General features: G+C 34.7%; 1 protein-coding gene across 1 annotated transcript in view; it reads left to right on the top strand.

Annotated features, from left to right (window-relative positions):
• LOC149792817 (molybdenum cofactor sulfurase-like) overlaps positions 1-24,843 on the top strand; it is a 117,683-nt gene that overhangs the window by 19,884 nt on the left and 72,956 nt on the right. The window contains exon 2 of the mRNA XM_089971271.1: positions 24,650-24,806. Coding sequence (XP_089827397.1) covers positions 24,650-24,806 — 157 coding nt within the window. The remainder of the gene's footprint in view (positions 1-24,649; positions 24,807-24,843) is intronic.

The raw sequence follows: 24,843 nt of genomic DNA, 5'->3' as shown, positions 1-24,843 counted from the left end.
AGATAATTACAATGATAATGATTAACCATTAATTAGTCACCTGGCTTGAGGCCTGAGTACAAAATTCTAACATTTAGCTATTCTGCAGACAGACCACAGCTGACCAACATATGCAAAGGGGGAGCATTCTGGGGGAAAATGAAGAGTATCACAGGGAAATCCACATCAAGAAACTGCATGTCCTTCGAGAATTTCATGCCTGTTTGACCCAGAAGCTGAAGTCCCACAGAGCTCTAAGAAATCCTGTTTTAATGAAGGGATGGGGTGCTGTAATGGTATCTATGGGAGTCATAGATTATACCACCCTGTGGTGTGACTGCCTTATAATAAAGTACATTCTGTGGTGTACATACAAGTTTACTACTACATACAAATAATGGATCCAAGACCCTTGTAGCCTGAACAGTGTTATAAAGAATGGTCTTATGATGAGTCATTACTATGCACAATACATGCTGTCCAGCTTAAATTCTGTAACCCAGAAAAGGTATTCCATTATGAATAAATTAGCTGTAAGATAGGTTTTTTTTCCTTGTCGTGATTAAGTTATTAATAATTACCCTTTTGTGCAAATGTAAATTTTTTTAGGATGAATAAGATATATTGTGTATGTGTCATAGTACATTGTTCTACCTGAATATACATGTAATTATGATAGTCCAGACTGATCATTTCTGTTAGCCCCTGCCGAGTTCAGGCACAACATTTGTTAGACCCTGTAGGAGGCAAGTTTTTTCCTATATAGATACAGCAATCACTATAAGATCCCTCATTGTAACATGGTTCCTATCTTCATTTTTAACTTCTCACACTAAATCTTTTTTACTTATTATTAGAAAAGAAAATCATCACTTGCTTTTTGGTATCTTGTTTAACAAATTTAAACAGTTAAGATTGCAGATGGTACCGAAGCCATTTTGTCTTAGTCACCCGAAGTTAGTGTCTGCAAGGCAATAAATGTGCAGCCTGCTATCAAATACCTGCATGTGATTCCTGGTAGTGTCTTGTGATTCCAGGTAGTGTCACCTCAACAGAGCTTTAAATATGTATTGGATTGGCCCATGCAACCATAGTAAAAGTTATAGGGCAAATCCTCATTAAACCATATCCTTTCTCCAACTACTGCAGACAAAGAGTTAAGGTACAATACTTCTTCATGAGCCATGGGGTATATTCCTTTACAATGATAGTGTTCCCTCATTATAATGCTGTCTTTAGGAATCCTGGAGTGTATTGCCTTATAATGATACATTACTCCCTCATTATAATGATGTCTATCGGAATCCTTGAGTATGTTGCCTTATAATGATACATTAATCCCTCATTATAATGCTGTCTATAGGAATCCTTGAGTATATTGCCTTATAATGATACATTATTCCCTCATCATAATGCTGTTTATTGGAATCCTTGAGTATGTTGCCTTATAATGATACATTACTTCCTCATTATAATGATGTCTATAGGAATCCTTGAGGATGTTGCCTTACAATTAAACAGTGCTCCCTTATTTGATACTGGATATAGCAATGATAGATTATGACACCTTCTAAAGATACAGTATTCCCTCATTATAATGATATCTAAAGGAGTCATTAAGTGTATTGCCTTACAGGGCTTCCTCATTATAATGTTGTCCTTAGCAGTAATGGGATATATTGCCTTATGATAATAAATGAATCCCTCATTATCATGATGATGCTAGGAGCCATAGAAAATGTTGTCTTATAATGATATTGTACACCCTCATTATGATACTATATATATAAATGATAGAGTATTTCACCTTATAATTATACATTACTCCCTCACTATAGTGTTATAAATAGAGGACAGAGTATATTGTCTTATAATGGTCAGTGGGAACCATAGACTATACTACCTTATTGCGAGACAGCATGATAAAGAAGCACATTATACATATAGTGTCACTACAGCACAATGAAAGGGGATATATGACAAATGTTATAACCTTGAGGAAGCCCAGGGGATATAATGCCAGCATCCCTTAAATATAACAAATCCAAATATCATGATCGTTATAGGGAACTTAGTTGGGAGGTACATGAAATTTCCTCCAGACAAGAGAGTCAAGGTGAAACACTGTCCAGACCATATCCACCTCATAATGGGAATGGTGTTATAGTGAAGACCCTTATAGTCAAGGAGTTCTGTAAAACTGAAAACATATTGAAAGAAGTGCATTAATTTAAATTCTTTAATTTTTATCGTAGACTAATCCCAAAAGATATAAAAATAATTTGTCTAGTTTATCTTGTTCATTAACGTAAAAGTCACATGCATTGTTCTAAGAGCAGCTTGTACAATTCAGTGTGAAACAATTTTGTTCATTCCCACTATACCATGGTTCATTATATGACACTGTTCTCAGTACAGTGTATATCACACTTTTATACATAACATGGTTCTCACTACAATGCAGTTTAATACAGACTGCTCTGGTGGCCTAGTGATTAGAGTGGCTGCCTCGGATGTGGGAGGTCGTGGGTTAGATCCCCAGTTGAGTCATACCAAAGACTTACAAAAATGGTACTAACAGCTGCTTGATGCTTGTTGCTCAGCATTAAGAGGCTTAGTGTTAAGACTGCTCGGCCTGGTGTCAGGATAATGTGATTGTTGGTGACATCATGCTGCATGTCTGCGGCATGATGCCCCAGTGCTAAACATCAATATAAGCTGTCACATTGCAGACATCATAGCGATATGACTGAATTTTTTTAAAGCTACTTTCAAAATCCAAATCACACACACACACACACACAGAGTTTAGTACATAATGCCAATAAAAGAAATATGCTTGTTTCCAGTTGGCCAGCTGTCCATGTTTTTCACTGCTGACCCTAGCACTTTTTTCCCCCCAGGATTAAAAAAAATGAAAAAATAAGAATTTCCTGAACCCCCACCTCAATTAAATTTCACATCTAATTGAGCTATTTTAGCCCAGTACATGAAGTGCTTAGTGCATTATATATACTAATCATTATAATACCTATAATGTTAACAAAAAATTTAAAACAAATACCTACCTACCCTAATTTTAACTAACAGTGCATTAGGAAACACGTTATTTTTATGTCTGGCTTATTGTGGTTTTCACATTTGGACACCAGCTAACACGTATAATTCTTAAGTAAACTTTCCCGACATGTAAATCATTACTTTAGCCCATCCACCAACAAACACAACTCAAGCACTTGCTAGACATAATTATTCCTATATCAAATTACTAAATGGTCATCTAAATGCAGTGTCTATGTGGTGAAATGGAAATACTCAGCAAATTGGTTTTGTTTAAACAACAAATAAAGTTGACCTGCATGTACATGGAGTTAAGAATGCTTTAGAATATTACATAATGATCCTTTTGTGGTTCAATCAATTATACAACCAGGGGATTGGTCTTGCTTTGGTGTTTTAGGCAGGACAACACACATGGCTTATTTAGTGCAATAGCCACTTGGAGAAATTGCCCCCCAAGGACAGTTACACAGTAATAGCTGATTTAAGTTAAGATTTGATCCTGCACGCTTTTAGTGCCATTATAATGGGCTGACCACTGAACTAGTATGGCTTCTGTCTTCAAACATTACTGCTTATGATATGCTGGTGGGCATGTTTTGTTTATTCTGCCATTAAAGGAAGAGAGTATCTTAAATTATGGCATACATTTATGTCCAGAAGAATCCCCCTCCCTCAGCCATGTTCAAAGCATTTAGTACAACTTATTCCTTTTTCATGATCCATAAGTTTTCAAAGAGTTAAAAAATGTAGAATTTGAGATATATGGGGTAATACGTCTAACATTTTTAGAACTTAAGAATGGATTCTAAATCTAACATATTTGAAGAATTCACAGGAAGTGTGGGCATCTGCATATAGTGATAGTGGGGGAACTTGCCCCCACCCCTCCCTAGATTTCAACTCTAAACACGTCTTAAGCTACATCTGTAAAATTTAATAACTGACATTACATGTTTGTCCCTTCCCCCTCGAAAATAACTATGGTGTGCCTCTAACAGGAAGGGATTATAAATCTAATACATTTGTAGCATTCACATTGAGGGATTGTGGCTCTGCCAAACTTGTAGAATTCACAGCAGTGGATTCTAAAACTAACATTTGTAGAATACACAGGAATGAATTCTAAACCTAACATTTTATAGAATACACAGGAATGGATTCTAAACCTAACATTTTGTAGAATACACAGAAATGGATTCTAAAACTAACATTTGTAGAATTTACAGGAAGGGATTATGGATCTAACTTGTTTTATAATTCACTGGAAGTGATTTTAAACCCAGCATTTGTAAATTCACAAGAAGTGAATATAAATATAACATGTCATTAATTCACAGGAAGGGATTATGGCCCTAAGACATTTACAATTCACAAGGAGGAATTTGAAACCCAACATTTGTAGAAATCACAGAAAGTGATTATGGGTCAGATTTATTCTAGAATTCACATGAAGGGATTTTAAACCCAACATTTGTAAATATCACAAGAAGGGCTTATAAATATAACATTTCTAGATTTCACAGGAAGAGATTATAGCTCAAATGTATTTCATAATTCACAGGACAGGGTTATAGATCTAATATGTATCTTAGAATTCACAGGATCGGATTTGGGATATAATGTTTTTTTTAGAATTCACAGGAAGGAATTATGGATCTAACATATTTTAGAATTCACAGAGAGGGATTTAAACCCAATATTTGTGAAATTCAGAATCCTAACATTTATAGAAAATTCATAATACTAATATTTCTAGAATTCCCAGTAAGGGATTATGGATGTAACATATTTGAGAATTCACAGGAAAGGATTATGGCTCTACGTATTTTAATAGATCTTGATTTTAATCCAATTTATACATTTATGGGATAAAATAATCCACAGAAATCATGAATATAGGTCATATTTGCAATAACAAGATGTGACTTCAACAATTCCATCTTATTAAATTTGACTGAATGACCACAAAGCTTGACCTTGTGGAAGGTTGAATACAAATATATTATAAATTCCTTAGGACATCAGGAAAATAATGGTATTCTTGTTATACTACAATGAGGAAGACAAACTTTTTATTTATACCCACAATCACAAAAACCAACAAGATTCCAAGGGATGGTAAATAATGTTTGTTGCTTGAGAAAACATTCTTGTCATGATCCTGAAATTGTAACATGTTGGATTTTGCTGTAGATGGCAAAGAATATAAATATTCCTGTCAATAACAACCAGCTTTAACAGTGCTGCAGGAATTCCCAACTTTCTTGCTTTCTTCTCCAGGCATTTTTTTGTTCCTCTGCAGACAGTCTATACAGTAAAGTCCTTTTTCAACAATACAAACCACACCATCTCTGTGATACTAATAATTCCTAACTAACTCCAGCTGTCAACAGAAGATTGAATATGCTTTTGCAGTCGGTGAGGAATGCTTCAGACATCAGGTTCAGAATGTGAGGAAGCTGCTGAACAATATTGAAACCAAATGAACATAACATGAATACACCAAAATCCACATTAACACTCACATGTACCAAACAGCATATATCATCTGTCATCTCTGTCATCTGTACTATTCTGGCAGTCCTTAAAGTATTTCATATGAAAAGGCTAAAAAGTACCAGTGCCATGTCAGTAACATACCACTGTAATGTCAGTAACATCCCACTGTAATGTCAGTAACATCCCACTGTAATGTCAGTAACATCCACTGTAATGTCAGTAACATCCCACTGTAATGTCAGTAACATCCACTGTAATGTCAGTAACATCCACTGTAATGTCAGTAACATACCACTGTAATGTCGGTAACATCTCACTGTAATTTCAGTAACATCCCACTGAAACTATTGTTGCAATTTTTTAAACTAACAGCTAACACTTGAATTATGCAATAGTTGCCATCCCATGAGTGGAAACATGTGTAACTCAAAATTTGGGGTTTTAATGCCTTTAAATTTCATTGAAAAATACATAATTCAATGAACTTTAATATCATTATTTTTAGCTGTATGTGAATCCTAATAGTTTTGTTTTAGAAATATAATTTCATTTTTTTAATAATCTTTGCTAAAAAGTTGTATTAAAAAAGATTTAATATGAAATTGCATTCATACAAGAATTGCCTACTTTGTCATGGGTTAGCTGTGTATTGTTGCTATGGTATATTACAATTTTGTTGATGCAGTAATAACTGTTGCCATTAAAATGATAAAATTAATTTACCGTTGCAACAGTATTTTTACCACTGGTATCATTGCATTTATATTTGTTGCTATGGTATCCATATACAGTGCAATGATATTCAGATACTGATTAGATGCTATTTTTAGCTCACCTGACCACAAGGCCAAGTGAGTATGGGGTCATGTCCTGAATCCATTATGCATTGTTTGTTGTGTGTCCTCCATCTGTTAACATGATACCAATTTGGAGTCCATAATTCTGATTTGATTCAATCAAACTTGGAATATGAGCTTACATCAATGAATTATCAGATGGCTAACGATCTTGTTAGCACCATGGAGTCCATATTTCTGATCTGATTTCTTTTCTTCAGACTTGAGATATATATGTTATATTGTCAAGCTCTTAGATGAGTTTGATCAAGAACTTGTATTATCAAGCTCTTTGATGAGTTTGATCAAGAGCAAGATCCTCACATGCTAACAAAGCAATCTTGCATCTGATTGGCTGAATTTGTTACAACTCTAGAAGTTAAGTTTGACCCAAAATTGTTAAATATGGACAGAGTTCAATAATAAACAAGATCCACACATATTGTTTTGATTAGACCAGAAGTTTTGCATTTCCCGGTTCTGATGTTCAAAATCACATCTGCACCTAGAGTATAAGTTGTGGGAATAGTAGCATCTTATCTCTGATGACTGGCTGATCCACAGTGTTCAGGTTCAGACCCTCCATTAAGCAAGATTCAGACTCGAAACCATTTGATCCTAAGTCAGTGCTTTACCACTGGTCTAACTGCCTCAGAATACTTGTATCTCTCTTTGACCATTGAATGTTCTGTAAAGTGGTGGGGGGGTGCATCTTTAAATAAAGCAGAGTTTGAGAAATGCTTCTTGTCTGTTTATAATGACATCTTTTTTCTTGAAACATTTTTGAGGTGTCAGCTCAGAGGTTCAAACTCTGACTCAAATAGTCTGATATACCCTGGCCCTCACTAAAATTTGCAAATATCTGTTTCAATATGGATTTTGTGTTGCTTATGATGCATCAGGCAATATAAGTATTTTTTTCCGAGATAATGCAAAGGATTCAAGTTCACTTACTGGTTTTAAAATTTAACATATGGAAACGCTATTAAACTTGAAGAACATTGCAGAATTCGTCAAATGTTATGAAATCCACAACAATACCTAAGAAATGACGCTATACATTTTTAAAGAAAAATTCGAGATTTTGTGACTGTTTTAATCACTGGTGCCTGTTGAATGTTCTGTGAAAAATATCAGTTCCCGTGTAAGCAATTAAAAAGATGTTAAAATCTCATTTAAAGGTATACATTTTGAGATCATTAATAAAACCTCAACCAGGTCTTAGAAATTTTGTATGAAATGAAGATGAAGACATTTTGAGATCATTAATGAAAGTTCGACCATATCAAATAAACTTAGCTTAAGATCAAAAGAATTGACAAAAATAAAACTCAGAAAGTGTAGAATCAAACTCTATTCTAAGATATTGAAAATAGAAATTTAAGATGTTGAGATTAATTTCTTGTGTTATATACATATATATATTGTATGGGTTCCTGAAGTAAATTGTACTTTATCAATATGTTGTCATTAAATCTCAGATCAGAAAAAGGCCTCCAGGAAATATACTGTCTAAAACAGCCAAGGTCAAGTTATGCAAGTTTTAAAAATGGTTATTGTAACATTCCAACAAGGTAAACTAATCTACTGTTTGTCTATTTGTTTCCTCCCTTTGACCTACAAATGGCATCTCATTCTGTCAGAAATGATATATGGCTGCAAAAAGAGCTGTCACTAATTGACAGCTTTTAAAAATGACTTCATTTACTGATGTTTTTCTCCCCCTCTTGGTCAAAACAATCCTGCATCTTGTAAATAGTCATGTTTTTTCCCAATAATTATTATGTTTCAGTGCTATTTTAATGGATAAAGCACATGTAAATTGTTGCTGTTATACTTTTGCCTTGCTGTTATACTTTTGCAGATGAAGGTTCTGCTATAGGGAAACCAATTTTGCCACACTAGCAGAAAGGGGTATAGATTCAGGAGTTTTGCCAGAATAGTTCAATTTTGAGAAAGGGGAGGTTTCATTTTGCAAGCGTCATCTTTCTGTTCCACTTAAAAGGGTACTACATATCTGTACTGTACTTCAACTTTAAAAGGGTGAATTTATGTTACTGACCCACTAAATGAATCTACTGTTGTGGACTGTACCACATATTGTTGACGTTTGCTTTGTTTTGATAACATTTTCTTAGGAAATGTAATTTTTCAGAACAAGTGGATTTTTTTTTAAAATTCAGAAGTAAACAAAATTGTCTTAATTTGTCATCGTTCAGATACCGTTCATATGCAGTTTTATCACTAATCAGGGCAGATCATTGACGTAACAAATATCTCTGTGATCACTTCAAAGAGATTTACTGACTGAAAAGATTTCAAAATTGTTCTCATGCCGTTGGTGAGACAGCTGTATTCGTGCCAAAAAAATCATGCAGGATTACTCAAAAAAATTCCGTCTGGGTGAAGTCCTTAAATGTTTGTTCCTTTAGACTCAGCTGTATTACATTATTGTCAGTTTCAGTAGAGAAACTATGCACTCCTCCTTTTTCCATGGATTTCATTTTAAAATATGACTGTCCGCATTCAATAGCTGCAGTTAATGTAGCATTTCCACTTGTATTCCTGTGTTGTTCTTCTTTATAGCAAGTTATAAGTTCATTCGACAACTATCTTGATATATTTTTCTTCATTTTTGGTCTGATCAAAAGCAAAGGGCTATTTATTTAACAATGTGTCTTAGGAAGTACAGTAAATCTTGGCAAAGCAGGCTTTAGGAACACCTGGAGAACTGCTAATGTAGACTAAAGGTGTGTGTAATAAAGACCACATGGCAGTTAGATCATTAAGATATACATAACCACTCCTATAATCAGTGTTACATGAAGACCAAACACAAAAGTATTCAACATTTTCCTTATTGTTTTTGATACAATTGTGTGATCATTTCTGGGGCTTCATTTCTGATATGATTGTGAAGTAATTTCTGGACCTCACTTTTTTCTGATATGATTAGGAATATTTAGAGCTTTGTTTCTGATAAAGTTGTATGGTATTTTAGTGTCTTTTTATTTCTGATATGATTGTGTAGTATTTTTAGGGCCTCATTTCTGATAAGTTTTGTCAGTATTTTTAGTTTTTTTTTAGGAAACCATGTACGAGTTTAATTTCCAAACATGACCTGACATTATTTACATGAGTTATGGCCCCTGATTGCTTTTTCCTGACTTTGGTCACTGCTGCATACCTTTACTAAGCTTAGCTGTATTTCAATCAACTTTGTGGCATGCAGCTTTACACTGACGAAACCTTGAATGATAATAATAATGATAATAATAATAATAATAATAGTGAGCTCTAGGCACTTTACAACATTAGACAACACCTATAACATAAAAAAACTAACACCATGAAATTAGAAAATATAAAAAACATGCTGAAAATACTTAAGGTTGGACACGTTATTAGGTCTTTAAGTTTGTTCTTGTAGTCAAAATAAGTGAGTTTTTTTTCCAGTATTCCATGTTATCATTTAGAGGAGTTATGGCCCTTGATTGCTTTTCTTTCTCACTTCACTTTCCACTCCATAAACTTTATTAAGGAATATTTATTTTCAGCCAAGGTTTTATGTGCCTTTAAAATATAATGATTTAAATGAGCTTGACTTTCAGCATCCAACATGATCATTTAGCAGGGTTATGGCCCCTGAATGCCTATCCTCTCCAAACTTTTCATTTTCCAGCTGAAGTTCATATATTTAAGTCCCTGCTATACAAATTGTTGAGAGAGGGCTCTTTGTGATGCACGTATGTTATAACTCTTGTTACTTTCAGAGTCGACCTAATTTGCAGTTTTGTCAACTGCTATGATCTCCATGTGTAGGTTTTGGGAATATTGTGATAAACTCATCCATCCTTTAGATGAGATGTCCAACTGTCTAATCTGTCTGTTAACATGTCCTAACAAATGGCTGTAAATTCACACAATGATGTAGTTGTCTTGTTTGTAAAGCATTGTAAATTCACAAAAAGAAGTATTTAGCTTCTTTGCCTAGTAAGCATCAGTACCAGAATTGTTATTCTCGATTGAGATCCATCAACTTGTGTCCCCGTCTGTGGATTAGAGATAAATTGTATGTACACAAATTTCAGTTCCAATGACGTTTTTGAATATTCTTTTATTACACTCCACATGCAGTCATAGGAAATGCATCATCTTAAGTAACAGCTTTTGAGTTAACAAATTGACCCATTTGATTATTTCTGGTGGTTGTGTTGGTTAATGTGGAATTAAAAGCTGGTCATAATTAATGGTTGGCACGGGAGAGCAATCAGAATTGTCCACGTTTTGGGTGTGTTATGACACAGCAACACAAGTAGGTTATTTAATTCAAGAAAATCAGAGTAAAGAACATTGACAAAGGACACACCATGGAAGTTGACCTAGGATCATGGTGGATTGGATCCCACACATTTTGTTCATGAGTCTGACCCACTTGTTTGTTAACAATTCTGTCACACTAACCACCGAGTCGCATGATTGCTCCTGCCACCATTAGTCACCTTTTATGACATGCAGGAGGGTACATTGGGACTGTTCTATATCACCAAGCCTTCAGTGGGTAGTTTGCATTTAGAAGTATTCATTCAGCTTACATTATTGATTGATGTGTTGTTAGGGACTCACAAGGACAAAGTTGTAGTTGTTTGGTAGATTTTTTTAACTTATAAACTTAGTCTTTTTTCTGTGATAGATTTATGTTTATGTTCCATTGGTTTCCTGACTGATAATCATTAGGATATGAATGTACAGTACTCCTTACTATAAAGTGACTAGTAATCATCCAGTAATATAAGTACAGTACTCTTCATTATAAAGTGACTAGTAATTATCAAGTTAAGTAAGTACAGTACTCCTTATTATAAACTTAATAGTAATCATCGAGTTTTAAAAGTACAGAACTTTACATTATAAATTGATTAGTAGTCATCAGGTTATATAAGTACATTGCTCCTCATTATAAAGTGACTGGTAATCGTCAGTGTTGCTCACTATAGAGTGACTGGTAATTATTAGGTTATATATGAACTGTAGTGCTTCCACATTATAAATTGACTGGTAATCATCAGGCTATATATTTACAGTTCACCTCATTATACATTGGTAATCATCCAGATATATATATAGACAGTGCTCATCACTATAAAGTGACTGATAATCATAAGGTTATGTAGGTACAGTACTCTTCAGTATAAATTAACTGGTAATCATCAGGATAAGAATGATCAGTGTTCTGAATTATAATGTGATTGGTCATGATAGATTATGTATGTACAGTGCTCATCTTAATGAAATGACTGGTAATAATAAGGTTATGTAAGTTAAATGCTCCTCGCTATAAAGGGACTGGTAATTATAAGGTTCTACATGGACAGTGCCCCAACATTACAAAGTGATAATCATCAGGTTATGTATGGGTAGTGCTCTAAACTTTACAGTGACTGGTGATCATCTGGTTATGTATGTACAGTACTCTTCTCTATAAAGTGACTGGTGATCATCAGGTTATGTCTGTATAGTACTCTTCACTATAAGTGACTTGTGATCATCAGGTTATGTCTGTACAGTACTCTTCACTATAGACCGCTCCGGTGGCCTAGTGGTTAGAGCATCCGCCTTGATTGTGGGAGGTTGTGGATTCGATCCCCAGCCAAGTCATACCAAAGACTTAGAAAAATGGTACTAACAGATGCCTCGCTTGGTGCTCAGCATTAAGAGGTTAGTGTTAGGACTGGTCGGCCTGGTGTCAGGATAATGTGACTGAGTGGGACATCATGCTACGTGTCTACGGCATGATGCCCCAGTGCTAGGCATCACTATAAACTGTCACACTGCAGACATCATAGCAATATGATGAAAAATTGTTAAAGCTAGGTTAACAATCCAAATCAGAGAGAGAGAGACACACACACACACACACACACACACTGCAGACATCGTAGCAATATGACTGATTTTTTTTAAAAGCTGTGTTAAAACTCTAAATCACACGCACACACACACACTCTTCACTATAAAGTGGCTGGTAATCATCAGGTTATGATGCCCCAGTGTTAGGCATCACTATAAACTGTCACACTGCAGACATCGTAGCAATATGATGAAAAATTGTTAAAGCTAGGTTAACAATCCAAATCAGAGAGAGAGAGAGACACACACACACACACACTGCAGACATCGTAGCAATATGACTGATTTTTTTTAAAAGCTATGTTAAAACTCTAAATCACACGCACACACACACACTCTTCACTATAAAATGGCTGGTAATCATCAGGTTATGTTTGTACAGCCCTCTTCACTATAAAATGACTGGTGAACATCAGGTTATGTTTGTACAGTCCTCATCACTATAAAGTAACTGGTGATCATCAGCTTATGTCTGTACAGTCCTCTTCACTATAAAGTGATTGGTGATCATCAGGTTATGTCTGTACAGTCATCTTTACTATAAAGTGATTGGTGATCATCAGGTTATTTGTGTATAGTGCTTTTCACTGTAAAGTGACTGGTGATCATCAGGTTATGTCTGTACAGTCCTCTTCACTATAAAGTGACTGGTGATCATCAGGTTATGTTTGTACAGTCCTCGTCACTATAAAGTAACTGGTGATCATCAGCTTATGTCTGTACAGTCCTCTTCACTATTAAGTGACTGGTGATCATCAGGTTATGTCTGTACAGTCATCTTTACTATAAAGTGATTGGTGATCATCAGGTTATGTCTGTACAGTCCTCTTCACTATAAAGTGACTGGTGATCATCAGGTAATCTAAGCATAGTGTTCCTCACTATAAAGTGATTGGCAATCATTAGGTTAAGTATTACAGTGCTTACACATTATAAAGTAACTGGTAATCATCATGTTGTATATATATGTACAGTGCTCCCATATTTTTAAGTGACTGATGATAATCAGCGTGATGATTATTATGATTTGGGTTGGGTGCTCCCAATATTTTATTTTAACTATTATAGAAGTCCCACCCAGCCTCTGTTTTGTTGGAAATTAAATTTAGTGAAAGATAGATATAAAGTTCCGAGCCCCCAGTCAGCTGTGCCGACAGTTAGATGGTTAAATGTACAAAAAAGGTTAAAATTTGATGAATAACAATTTAATACTAATTCAATAATCAAAAGACTCAAAATTTCCAATTACACTCCTTCTGCTCGACCCTTTAGTAAGCCTATTGCATCATTTGATTAGCAGTGTGAGATTGATTTCCACCTGTCCTTGTATTTCTACTGATATGTTGTATCCTTTCTCTCTCCTATTTCTCCCAATATTGTCATTCTCCTCTTCCTCCCTGACCTTCCTCCAAATTCCTTCTCCTCCTCCTTGACGTTCTCTAGACCCCTTCTCCTCATCCACTTTCTCCCCCATGACTGCACTTCTGTTGTTTTCTACTGTTATTTCAAATCCATTACATAAACAAAACAAATTGAAATTTTGGTTTAAGGATAATAAGCATAACAGACATTTTGGCCAATTATTTTAGACAGTCTTTTTGGGATTAAAAGCCCAGCACCACCAAAAATGTATGGGCAGATGTTTATTTTAGACAGGGTCTTTCTTTTTGATAATATGAAAATCTCCAACACAAGTTTTGGCAAAGTTTTTTAAGATGGCCCTTTCAGGTAATACACCTATTTTGGTCACTATCTTTGGCAATTTAAAAACAAATTAAGACATCATTCTCATGTAGTAAGCCAACTCCATTGCAAAGTTTTGGCAAGTTTTATTCAAGCTACTCATTTCAGATAGGGTTGCCATTGTGTCCTTTTTTCCGTGCAGACATATCCTCCCTTTCACCAGACATGTCCTCCCTCTCACCAGACATATACTCCCTTTCGCCAGACATATCCTTCCTTTCACTGCTTAAATCTCTATACACATCCTGATATGTCCAGTATCCAATGTGTCCTCTTTTTTGAAAGTTCAAAAATATGGTAACCCTATTTGAGATAATAAGCCCATTGATCACTAAATTAGGGAATTTGTTTCTTTACGACAGCCTTTCCTGAAAATAAGTCTCTTTGTTTGCAAAATCCTTTACGTAGCAATCACCTTATCATCAGGACAGATACTGTATTCCTTCAACCGATGTTGGTTTCTATATGCAGTATTTTATGGTAAGGTGAATGGAGGAAAATGACCCCATTCCACAAGTTTGTGGGTGGAAGCATGGCAGGAATATACATTACTCTGGAGAATGGAGTTGTTTTTATGTGGATGAGATGTCAGCAATCCTTTGTTTGTGTGAGACTAGACACCTATCATGAAATAAAAGTCAGCTATCAGTAGCTGTGGATCTACAGCAAGTGCAGCTTTTCTGACTGTTTGCCAAGTGTGTCTTCTGTAGATCTGCTATGCAGGTTTTTCATGAACAGTGACATGCCTTAATCATAATTAGGTCACTGTGACCCATATTTAATGCATATATTGGTTCAAGCATTTGTCAATCATAATTGGATATATGGTTGTTTGTTTGTGTGTGTGATTTTGATTTTTAATGTGGTTTTAACAATTTGAGTCATAATTTGTAAACCACAATTACATACATGGTTGATTGTTTGTGTGTGTGAATCAGATTTTTAACGTAGCTTTAACAATTTGAGTCATATCGCTACAATGTCTGCAGTGTGGCAGTTTATGAGGCATCATGCCATAGACATGAAGCATCAGGTCCCACCCAGTCACATTATCCTGACACCAGGCTGACCAGTCCTGACTCTAACCTCATTATGCCGAGCACCAAGCAAGGCAGCTGCTAGTATGATTATTAAAAGTCTTTGGTATGACCCAGCCAGGGTTCAAACCCTCTACATCCCACATATGAAGCAGATGCTGTAACTACTTAGGCCACTGGAGCGGTCGGACCATTTTGCAGCTAATGCCCTACACAAGCAAGATACTTTCATGAGGATGATTGTAAGCTTTTGGAGTTGTATAGGAGGCACTGCATACAACTAAACCAAATGAATCATCATCAGAGTCTTTTCACATCACCTCTCAGCCTTCTGACTCAAAAGGCCACTTTCCAGAATAAAATTTTATTTTTTCCTGCTGCTGGTCATCCATTCTTCATCCTAAAATTTCACAGGAAGCAGCCATTCATTGGCTTGTTAATTTTATACATCTACTATGTAAGAAGAATCATTATATGTTTTGATGGTATCCATGTGTTCCCTATTGTGTAACTATTTAGTTATCAGTCTTTTTGGTAGATTGCATTTGGAGGAAGCCTACCATCTTGGAGGTCAAGGTCAATGGCTGGAAGTAGAAAAACTTTCTGTAAAACAAATCAGTTCTGAACCATATATATATATATATATATATATATATATATATATATATATATATATATATATATATATATATATATATATATATATATATATATCTACCTTCACCAAAGTTTGTGGGTGACATTGATGCTTGACTAAAAAGAAGTCTGTTTATTTTGATGTCAAAAGGTCTAAGGTCAAGATCTCTTGACTTTCAAAAAGACAACTTTTTTTTGCCTAATAACTTAAGTTCTTTACCATGGAAATGTATCTTGACTCATGTTTGTGGAAGATTTGACCTTAAGATATGGAAGAGATCTCTTGATTTTAGGTCAAAGATCAAAGGATAAAGTCATTGTGGCTCAAAAGAAAATGAGATTTGCAGATTAATTATCTTGTATACAATTTACAGACATCTATCGCCTTTATTGTTTATATTGTATTATGTAGTACCCATGTATACATTTATTTGGAAGGTTTTATCTTCCTATATTTTGATGCAGTTTTTGATTTTTACAACTTTATTATTAATTGGCAGACATACTTTTGTGGATACCTTTGCTTAGGATAAAAAAGAAACCTATAAGTTTGAGGTCTTATGGTCAAAGGTCATGGTCATAATAAGGCTAAGCATAAAATAATGTTTCTTCTGCACATTAAGTGTAGTTCAAGACCACATACCTTGACAGTCTATGTCATTAAAACCAACTGATCAGTAATCTCCACAGCCAACCATGCCCTAGTACCTGCCTAGAGGACTAATAAACAATGACAGGGCGTAATGTGACAATTATAGTATTCCTGTTTGTATTAGATGCATTGATTTTATATACATACACACACACACACACACACACATATATATATATATATATATATATATATATATATATATATATATATATATATATATATATATATATATAGTAATGTTGCCCTCTCAGTAAGAGGGGTGGTTAATTGGATTTGGCTGGTGTTATCTAGATAATCACCTCCCTCAATGTTATAACCCAGTGGGAGTGAAAAGTGAATAGAATTTCAACAAAGAACTGAGCAAGAATACTGTGAAGAAATAAAGTAATACGAGCCTCCTTAGACAAGAAAAATAACAAATTTAATCAAAGCAAATTAAATGTGGCGATTCCAATTCAGTTTAAATTATGTCAACAGAATTTAATAGCAGTGTCCAATTTGAATTTATTTCATCATAATAACGAGTGGTGAAAAGACCGCAATGTCCACAACAGTTTTGCTTAACCTTCCTCCCCTTGATCGTGTATCAACGTCTTCCTGTTTCCTCGAGCCTTCCTTCTGTAGACTTCACCCCATCCTGGACTTCCTAGTCTTTTATTCTGACCTCATCACTCCATTTTTTTTTTACTTCCGTCTTCCGACTTTCTTGTCTCTTCCCAGAAAACTCTTCCTTAAAGGACAAAATTACCCATCAATCTCTGTATGTACCACTTTCTACACAGACATAAAATTCCCTCACTTCGTTACTCAGAAGCATAGTAGCTATCCACACACTGCATAAATTCTGACTTAGTATGGTAGAACATTACCCACACTTCACAGCGACAAGTCATAAATTACCACATGAGCGCCTATTGAACATTACCGTATTCTTTTACCTATGTTACTACATGTTCGATTACTATTGCATGAAATTCACACATTCTAACTCACAGCAACCTCTAACCTACAAGATTATTTAAACATTACGAAATCAGATATAAATAGGTAATTATCATTAACTCATGATAATCAGTATCATCCTAACAGACAAAGGAAATTATTTCATATAACCCTATGAAATCCTACACATATGAAAATTTGGATCGCATGCAATCAATTCTACCAGTGAACTAATAACAGTAAAATTGAAAGGTAAATTGCATAACAACTCCAGCATCAACACATTTTCATGAAACTGAATAAAATAAATTGCATAACAACTCAAGCAACAACACTTTTCCATGAAATTGAATAAACGATACATAATATGGAACCTAGTAATAGCAAACACATTTGCATAAAACAAACAATCAAAAAATAGAAAATTATGTGAGGAAATTAAAATTGCATACATTAATGCTGTTCTCTTTCAGAACTTGTGCATCCCATCCTAGCACTAAACTCTGTCTTTTCTCACTAGACAGCCACCTGGTCCCTTTCTTGTCTAATGAGGAAAGCACTATTCTCTTTAGGCTTTCTCCAGAGCCAAAATTACTCCCCTTTCAGGAAATTTTTAACTAAAGAATTCCAACTGAGGTCATCACTTTAAATTCTCATTGCTTATAAAGTGTACACCTTAATTTATTCTGCAGCAGAACATAGGCAGCAGTTCCTAAATTTTCCCCAAGATAATTCTTCCATCAGATTTAGACAGCATAAAATCTTTGAACTATGGGGTATATCAATTTCCCTTTGAAAATGATAATTTGACATGGGTTCCTATCAAGCGGTTATGGTTGGTAGCTCAAATGTTTACATTCTCAGGACAGTGGAGCAGTGCCTAGGTCAATCTCCCTGAGTCATACAATTTTAGCCTTTCAAGTTTTAACACTGACACCGGATGGGGGTGGGGGTGGGGGGGAAGGGGAGGGGAGAAAAGAAGAAAGGTCAAAGTGACCCTTCACAAAGACTTTTCTGGCTTAAATGCAATAAAATTTTTACACTTAGTGCATTCAGATTTAAACATAATTGATACAGACAAGGAACAGTTGTGTTGAACTAATGAGTGTCAACAATGTCATCATACTTTATCACTATAGTCTTGATGCTTAGTGATAAATTCAGTCTAACTACTTCTATTATATGCAACAAAATCACTTTTGAGGCTTTTTGCTTCCATGGCAACCTAATTAGATCCTATTGAGTTGCAGTCTTCATGTCGGCAACAATCTTGTATCCTCTGTTCTTAATATTACTGGCTCTCAATTGAATTAGGTCTAATGTGTTTGAAGAATCCATCATTTTAAGTAAACATGGTAAACCGGACAGTCAAAGCTTTAATAGAAATTTTGTTGCATTGAATAGAAGAAATATAACTTTGTTCACTCATGCCATTTTCTCCTACATTTAGGCTTCTTTTTATTTATTTGTAGGCATCAAAATTATCTATGAGACATCCATGTTCCAAATGTTAAAAAAGATGCTAGGCTTGTTTGTTTAGACCTTGACTTGAACACGATTTCACTTTAACAAACCTGCACTGGTAACACAAATTCTGATTGGTTAAATAACAAACTTTATGACAGTAAAATCAACAGCATACAATCAGAATCTTTGCTGCAATATTAGTGTCATGTCTCTCCTAGTGACTTGTTGACACAGTCAGTGATTTTAGTTAATCTGGTCACAAGGCCACGATAGCTTATGGTAAATGTATTGACCATCTTCTTGGGTACTTTGTCCATCAGCCATTGCTGTTTTCATATTCTCAGAACCAGTACACCAGTTTGACCTTAAGCTGGTTGAGAGCTTCCTGGCATAAAGACCTTTGACTTCTTTACAAATCAAGTGGTGCTAACATTTCAAAAATAGAAAAACGTTAAAGTGGCTTGTTCTGAAGAAAAGAAAGCAGAATTTGACAGAAAGCATCCTGGCATGAAGGCCTTTCACTTTTTCACTAATGATGCCAATCTGCCATTAAATATGTCTGCTGTTACGACAAATAGTAAAGTAATTTCTAATTTAAAAAAAACACTGAACAGAATTAACAGAAAGCATTAGAGTGTAAAGGCCTTTAAGTTTCATTCATGCTAATATGCTTTCAGATTTTGAGATACAGTTCAAATGAATATGACAGAAAGCATCCTGGCATGAAGGGCAATTATGTTTGTACAAATGATAACAATTTGCCACCATTATTAAAATATTTTTTTAATAAGTTACTTCTTAAAAAACCACTGAAAAGAATATGCTTGTATATAATGGCACTTATACAAAATCTTGGCTATAGTTATGTTTAAAAAATGCAAAGGTAACAGTTTCCAAAACTTTATAAATATAAACCATTTCAACTAAAAATAAATATGTAATGGTCCTTCAGAATTAATGGTAAGTTGTTAAAATACTTTAAAATGTATATAAAATAAATGTTTGTGGTAAAAAAAGATAAAATGCATAAAATATAGGATCAAAAGGTATTTTAGCTATATTACCTTCTTTGAAATTGTCAAACATTTTCTGTGGTGATACATCTTAAAAAACCTTTTCACATAAAGAACTGTGTTTGACAGGGTGGAAATTGATTCAGTCAACAAGAGTGGATTCCACTATCAAAAGACACTGGTAAGGTATGCGCTCAGGATAAGGTTCACTTTTCAAGGTGGTCTGTATTGGTCTGGTATGTTTGTCATAGTGACATGGTACCAACTCATCTCATTCTCTACAAGTACAGATATCACTCTTCTGTGAATGGTTTCCTATTCCCAAGCTTGCTTGTAGGATTTTCTAAGGTAAACTCAGAGAAGTAGGTCCTATTATGCTTTATAAGAGTTCCTTATGGGTCCCCTACCTTCTATGTATCCTCAGGTACAACCCTCCTCTTCCAGTCGACCACTTGAAGATTTGACTTAATGTGATAATATGATTGGTATGTCCTGGCCAGTTCTCCACCTGAAATATCCAATTTCCTGTTTAATACAGACATCTACAGTTACCAACAGCCTATAGACATATACAGTTACCAACGACCTATAGATGCTTACAGTTATCAACAGTCTATAGACACCCAGTTACCAACAGCCTATATATACCTACAGTTACAAAAGGCCTATAAACACCTACAGTTAACAACAGCCTATAGACACTTATAGTTACCAATAACCTTTAGACACCTAGTTACCAACAGCCTATGGAAGGGGCCCCGAGTGGCTGAGTGGTCTAAAGCGCTTTTCGTTACGGATCACTGCCATCTCACCTCTGTCTGCGGCAGTTCGAGTCTAAGATTTAGCTAATGTGGGCATGTGAGAAAGCTTGCCAATAGCTTCTCGTGGGTCAGTGGTTCTTTCCGGGGTTTTCCGGGTTCTTCCTCCACCATTAATACTGGCCGCCATGTAAAGCCTATCGTGTGCTGAAAAATGGTGTTAAACCCCACAACAACAACAACAGCCTATGGACATCTACAGTTACCAACAGCCTATAGACACCTACAGTTACCAACCACCTATATACACCTACTGTTACCAATAACCTTTAGACACCCACAGCTACCAACAGCATATAGACACCTACAGCTACCAATAACCTATAAACACCTACAGCTACCAACAGCATATAGAAACCCTTGGTTACCATTATCATACAGACACCTACAGTTACCAACAGCCTATAGACACCTACAGGTACCAACAGCCTATAGACACCTACAGTTACCAATAACCTTTAGACACCTACAGTTACCAACAGCCTATAGACACATACAGTTACCAATGACCTATAGACACATAGTTGCCAACAGCCTATAGATACCTACAGTTACCAATGGCCTATAGACACCTTCAGATACCAACAACCTATATATACCTACATTTACAAACAGCCTATAGACATATGCAGCTACAAGCCTAGAGCCTACAGTTACCCAACAGCCTATAGACACCTACAGTTGCCAACAACCTATAGACACCTATAGTTATCAACAGGTCATAGACACCCACAGCCACCAACAGCCTATAGACACCTACAGTTATCAACAGCTTACAGACATATAGTTATCAACAGCCTATAAACACCTACAGCTATCAACAGCCAATATAAACTCATGATTACTATTATCCTATAGACACCCACAGTTACCAACAGCCTATAGACACCTACAGTTACCAACAGCCTATAGATACTCACAGTTACCAATGGCCTATATACACCTTAAGTTACCAACAGCCTATAGAAGCATACCATTACCAGTGACCTATAGACACATAGATACCAACAGCTTATAGATACCTGCAGTTAACAATGGCCTATAGACACCTACAGATACCAACAGCCTGTAGACATCTACAGTTACAAACAACATATAGACACCAACAGTTACCAACAGCCTATAAACACCTACAGCTACCAACAGCCTGTAGACGCCTACAGTTACCAACAACCTCTAGACACCTACATTTGCCAATGGCCTATAGACACCTACAGTTACCAATGGCCTTCCACCTCTTTAACTAATATGGCACATATGTCATACCTTGTTATAAATTTAAGAATATATGAAAATTATCTCATCAATAATTTTCTGTGTTCAGAATTATGTGCATGATGAAAAGTAATATTTAATAATATAATTTATATCTTTAGAATTATTAAATAACTGTTACTTCAGGTAAAATCCACACTTAAATGTATTACATTTCAGACCAAAGTTAATAAAATTGAGTTTTTTGTATATTATAGTCACACTTAACTGTGACAATTTATGGCCTACAGCATCTATCCATGTGCATTTTTGTGTATTATAGTAATACTTAGTTGTGACAATTTTGGGCCTACAGTATCTATCAATGTGACTTTTTGTGTATTAAGGTTTTGGATATAGTACATTTCATCTTCATTAGTTATTTCAGTCACTGTCTCCGGTCATTTCAAAGAAATGAATGTGAACTGTATCCATGCTTCTGTCCTTGTGTCCATCACACTTTTGCTTTCGCTCTGTGAATTGCCATCTTACATAAAGGGTGATTCTTATACATCATCACTAGATGTGTTGCACACCACATCAAGGTTCATTGTTCAAGGTCAAGGTAACTTCCCATGGGTCAGTGATTTTACCCAGGGTCACACATAACTTTCTCCACTATATATTAGTGACCATCATATATCGCCTGTCATATGCTAATAAATGGTATTAAATCCAACAAAAACAAACCAGTCACTTTCAAATGTTTGATTATTTGTTTTATTGCTATCACAAGGGGGTTTGGTCATTGTTTGCAGCGTAAGAAAGGAATGAAAATTTATTTTGAACATAAAATGTTAAAAATTAATAATAATAATAATAACAATAATAATAATAATAATAATAATAATAATACTATATTTATAGAGGGCAACTGAATTAGTACAAAACTATTCTCCCTTGAGACCTTCTCTACAAGCTACTTTTCTCCAAAAGCATAAACTATTTAACGAAAGTTAAAAAAGAATACTTATTTTTTATTGAACATATAGCCAAAGCATTTAATTGTAAAAGGTTTGAGAGAATTTAATTGTTTTATATTTAAATGCAAGCTGTTCCAGACAAGGACCCCTGAGAAACTAAAGTTCTTCTTGAATTGCTGTAATTTAGGTTTTGGTCAGAAGAGATTTCCAGCTTCTTCATGGCATGGTGCATGACTTGAATCATGCTAATCATGTTTTGTAGATACTGTTGTACATGTCCATTTAGGTCTTTATATACTAAAACAGCTTTACTGTAAGCATGTATATGCTAAAACAGCTTTACTGTAATCATGTATATACTAAAACAGCTTTACTGTAATCATGTACATACTAAACCAGCTTTACAGTAATCATGTATATACTAAAACAGCTTTACTGTAATCATGTAAAACTAAACAGCTTTACTGTAATCATGTATATAATAAAACAGCTTTACTGTAATCATGTATATACTAAAACAGCTTTACTGTAATCATGTATATACTAAAACAGCTTTAATATAATCATGTATATACTAAAACAGCTTTACTGTAATCATGTATATACTAAAACAGCTTTACTGTAATCATGTGTATACTAAAACATCTTTACTGTAATCATGTATATGCTAAAATAGCTTTACTGTAATCATGTATATACTAAAACAGCTTTACTGTAACCATGTATATGCTAAAACAGCTTTACTGTAATCATGTATATACTAAAACAGCTTTACTTTAATCATGTATATACTAAACAGCTTTACTGTAATCATCCTTTTTTCAAGCTGCATCCAACTTTATTTTCTTAAAAGGGATTCAGAAGGTGCATCGTAAGGTTTATCAAGAAATATATGTGCTGCTCCCTTTTGTTATTTTAAAATTATGTCAACATCTTGTCTCAACCAGTTTCCTCATAATTTACAGCATAAATATTATTTTTATTGAGTCATATAATTAATAAAAACTGTTCTACAACAAACCACCTAATTTAGCATACTAAATTAGTGATAACTATGATAGTCAATGATGCCAATGTTCCTTGTATTGTTTTTTGTCTAATTAATCTCTTTTCAAAGACAGTTCACAAATATAATATATAAATATGTATTTCTTAATATATTATTTCTGTAATTTTTATGTAATTTTCATTTTTTGGGGCACTGTTCCAAACTGTTCTTACCTATAATCTCCAGTTACTTCCCCTACATACATACTACTTTCCCAGTCTGACAATGGCCTATCACTCAGTAGCAACTAGTTTCAGTCAAATTCTTTAAATTGCCCCACAAATTAAAATTTTATATTGTCTTAAAATATTGCAGGCAATGTCACTATTTTTGTCAGAGAATGAGATATTGGAAAGGATGGTGAAAATTGTTATTTTAAAATATTAACATAATGAAACCTTTTTGATCTTGAAAATTGACTCAGGAATTATTCAGATTTGAGAAAATCCTGCACATTTTCTCAAATATGGCTAGACTTTTTGTGGAAAATTTAAACATTTTATAACTGTTTTAAGCCATGATGAAAAAATGTTGAGATGTTTATTCCTGATGGGAGACATGAGATTTGAATATAAGCTTTAAAACATTTGCCTAATTTCTTCAATTTAGACCACTGTAGAAGTGTTTGAGAATCTGCTGTTCCCCCTCCCCCCGTGACACCAACAGATGCACACAATTTTTTGTTTTGTATGCAGGTTTTGGAATACATGTTTTTGGAAACATGATCATATCTAGGTATTTATAATTTTTATTGTGCTTTTTGTATGCCATGCCATTACTTGATGGTATGATATTATCTATCATTTTTTTTTCTTTTTTTAAACAGATATTACCTATGTTGACCATGTAGGAGCCACCCTGGTTGCTAGAAGTCAGCTGGAAGCATACCACAAAGATCTCTTAGGCAACATTTATGGCAATCCCCACAGTAGGAATCCCAGCAGTCAGCTGACCACAGATAGTGTAGACCAGATCAGATACAGGTCTGTAAAAAGCCATTACTGTGAATTCATTTATTTC

Source organism: Sinohyriopsis cumingii, chromosome 9 (assembly GCF_028554795.1).
Source record: "Sinohyriopsis cumingii isolate HCF-2022 chromosome 9, ASM2855479v2, whole genome shotgun sequence".
Lineage (NCBI taxonomy): Eukaryota > Metazoa > Mollusca > Bivalvia > Unionida > Unionidae > Sinohyriopsis > Sinohyriopsis cumingii.
This window is presented reverse-complemented; position numbering and strand designations above follow the sequence as displayed.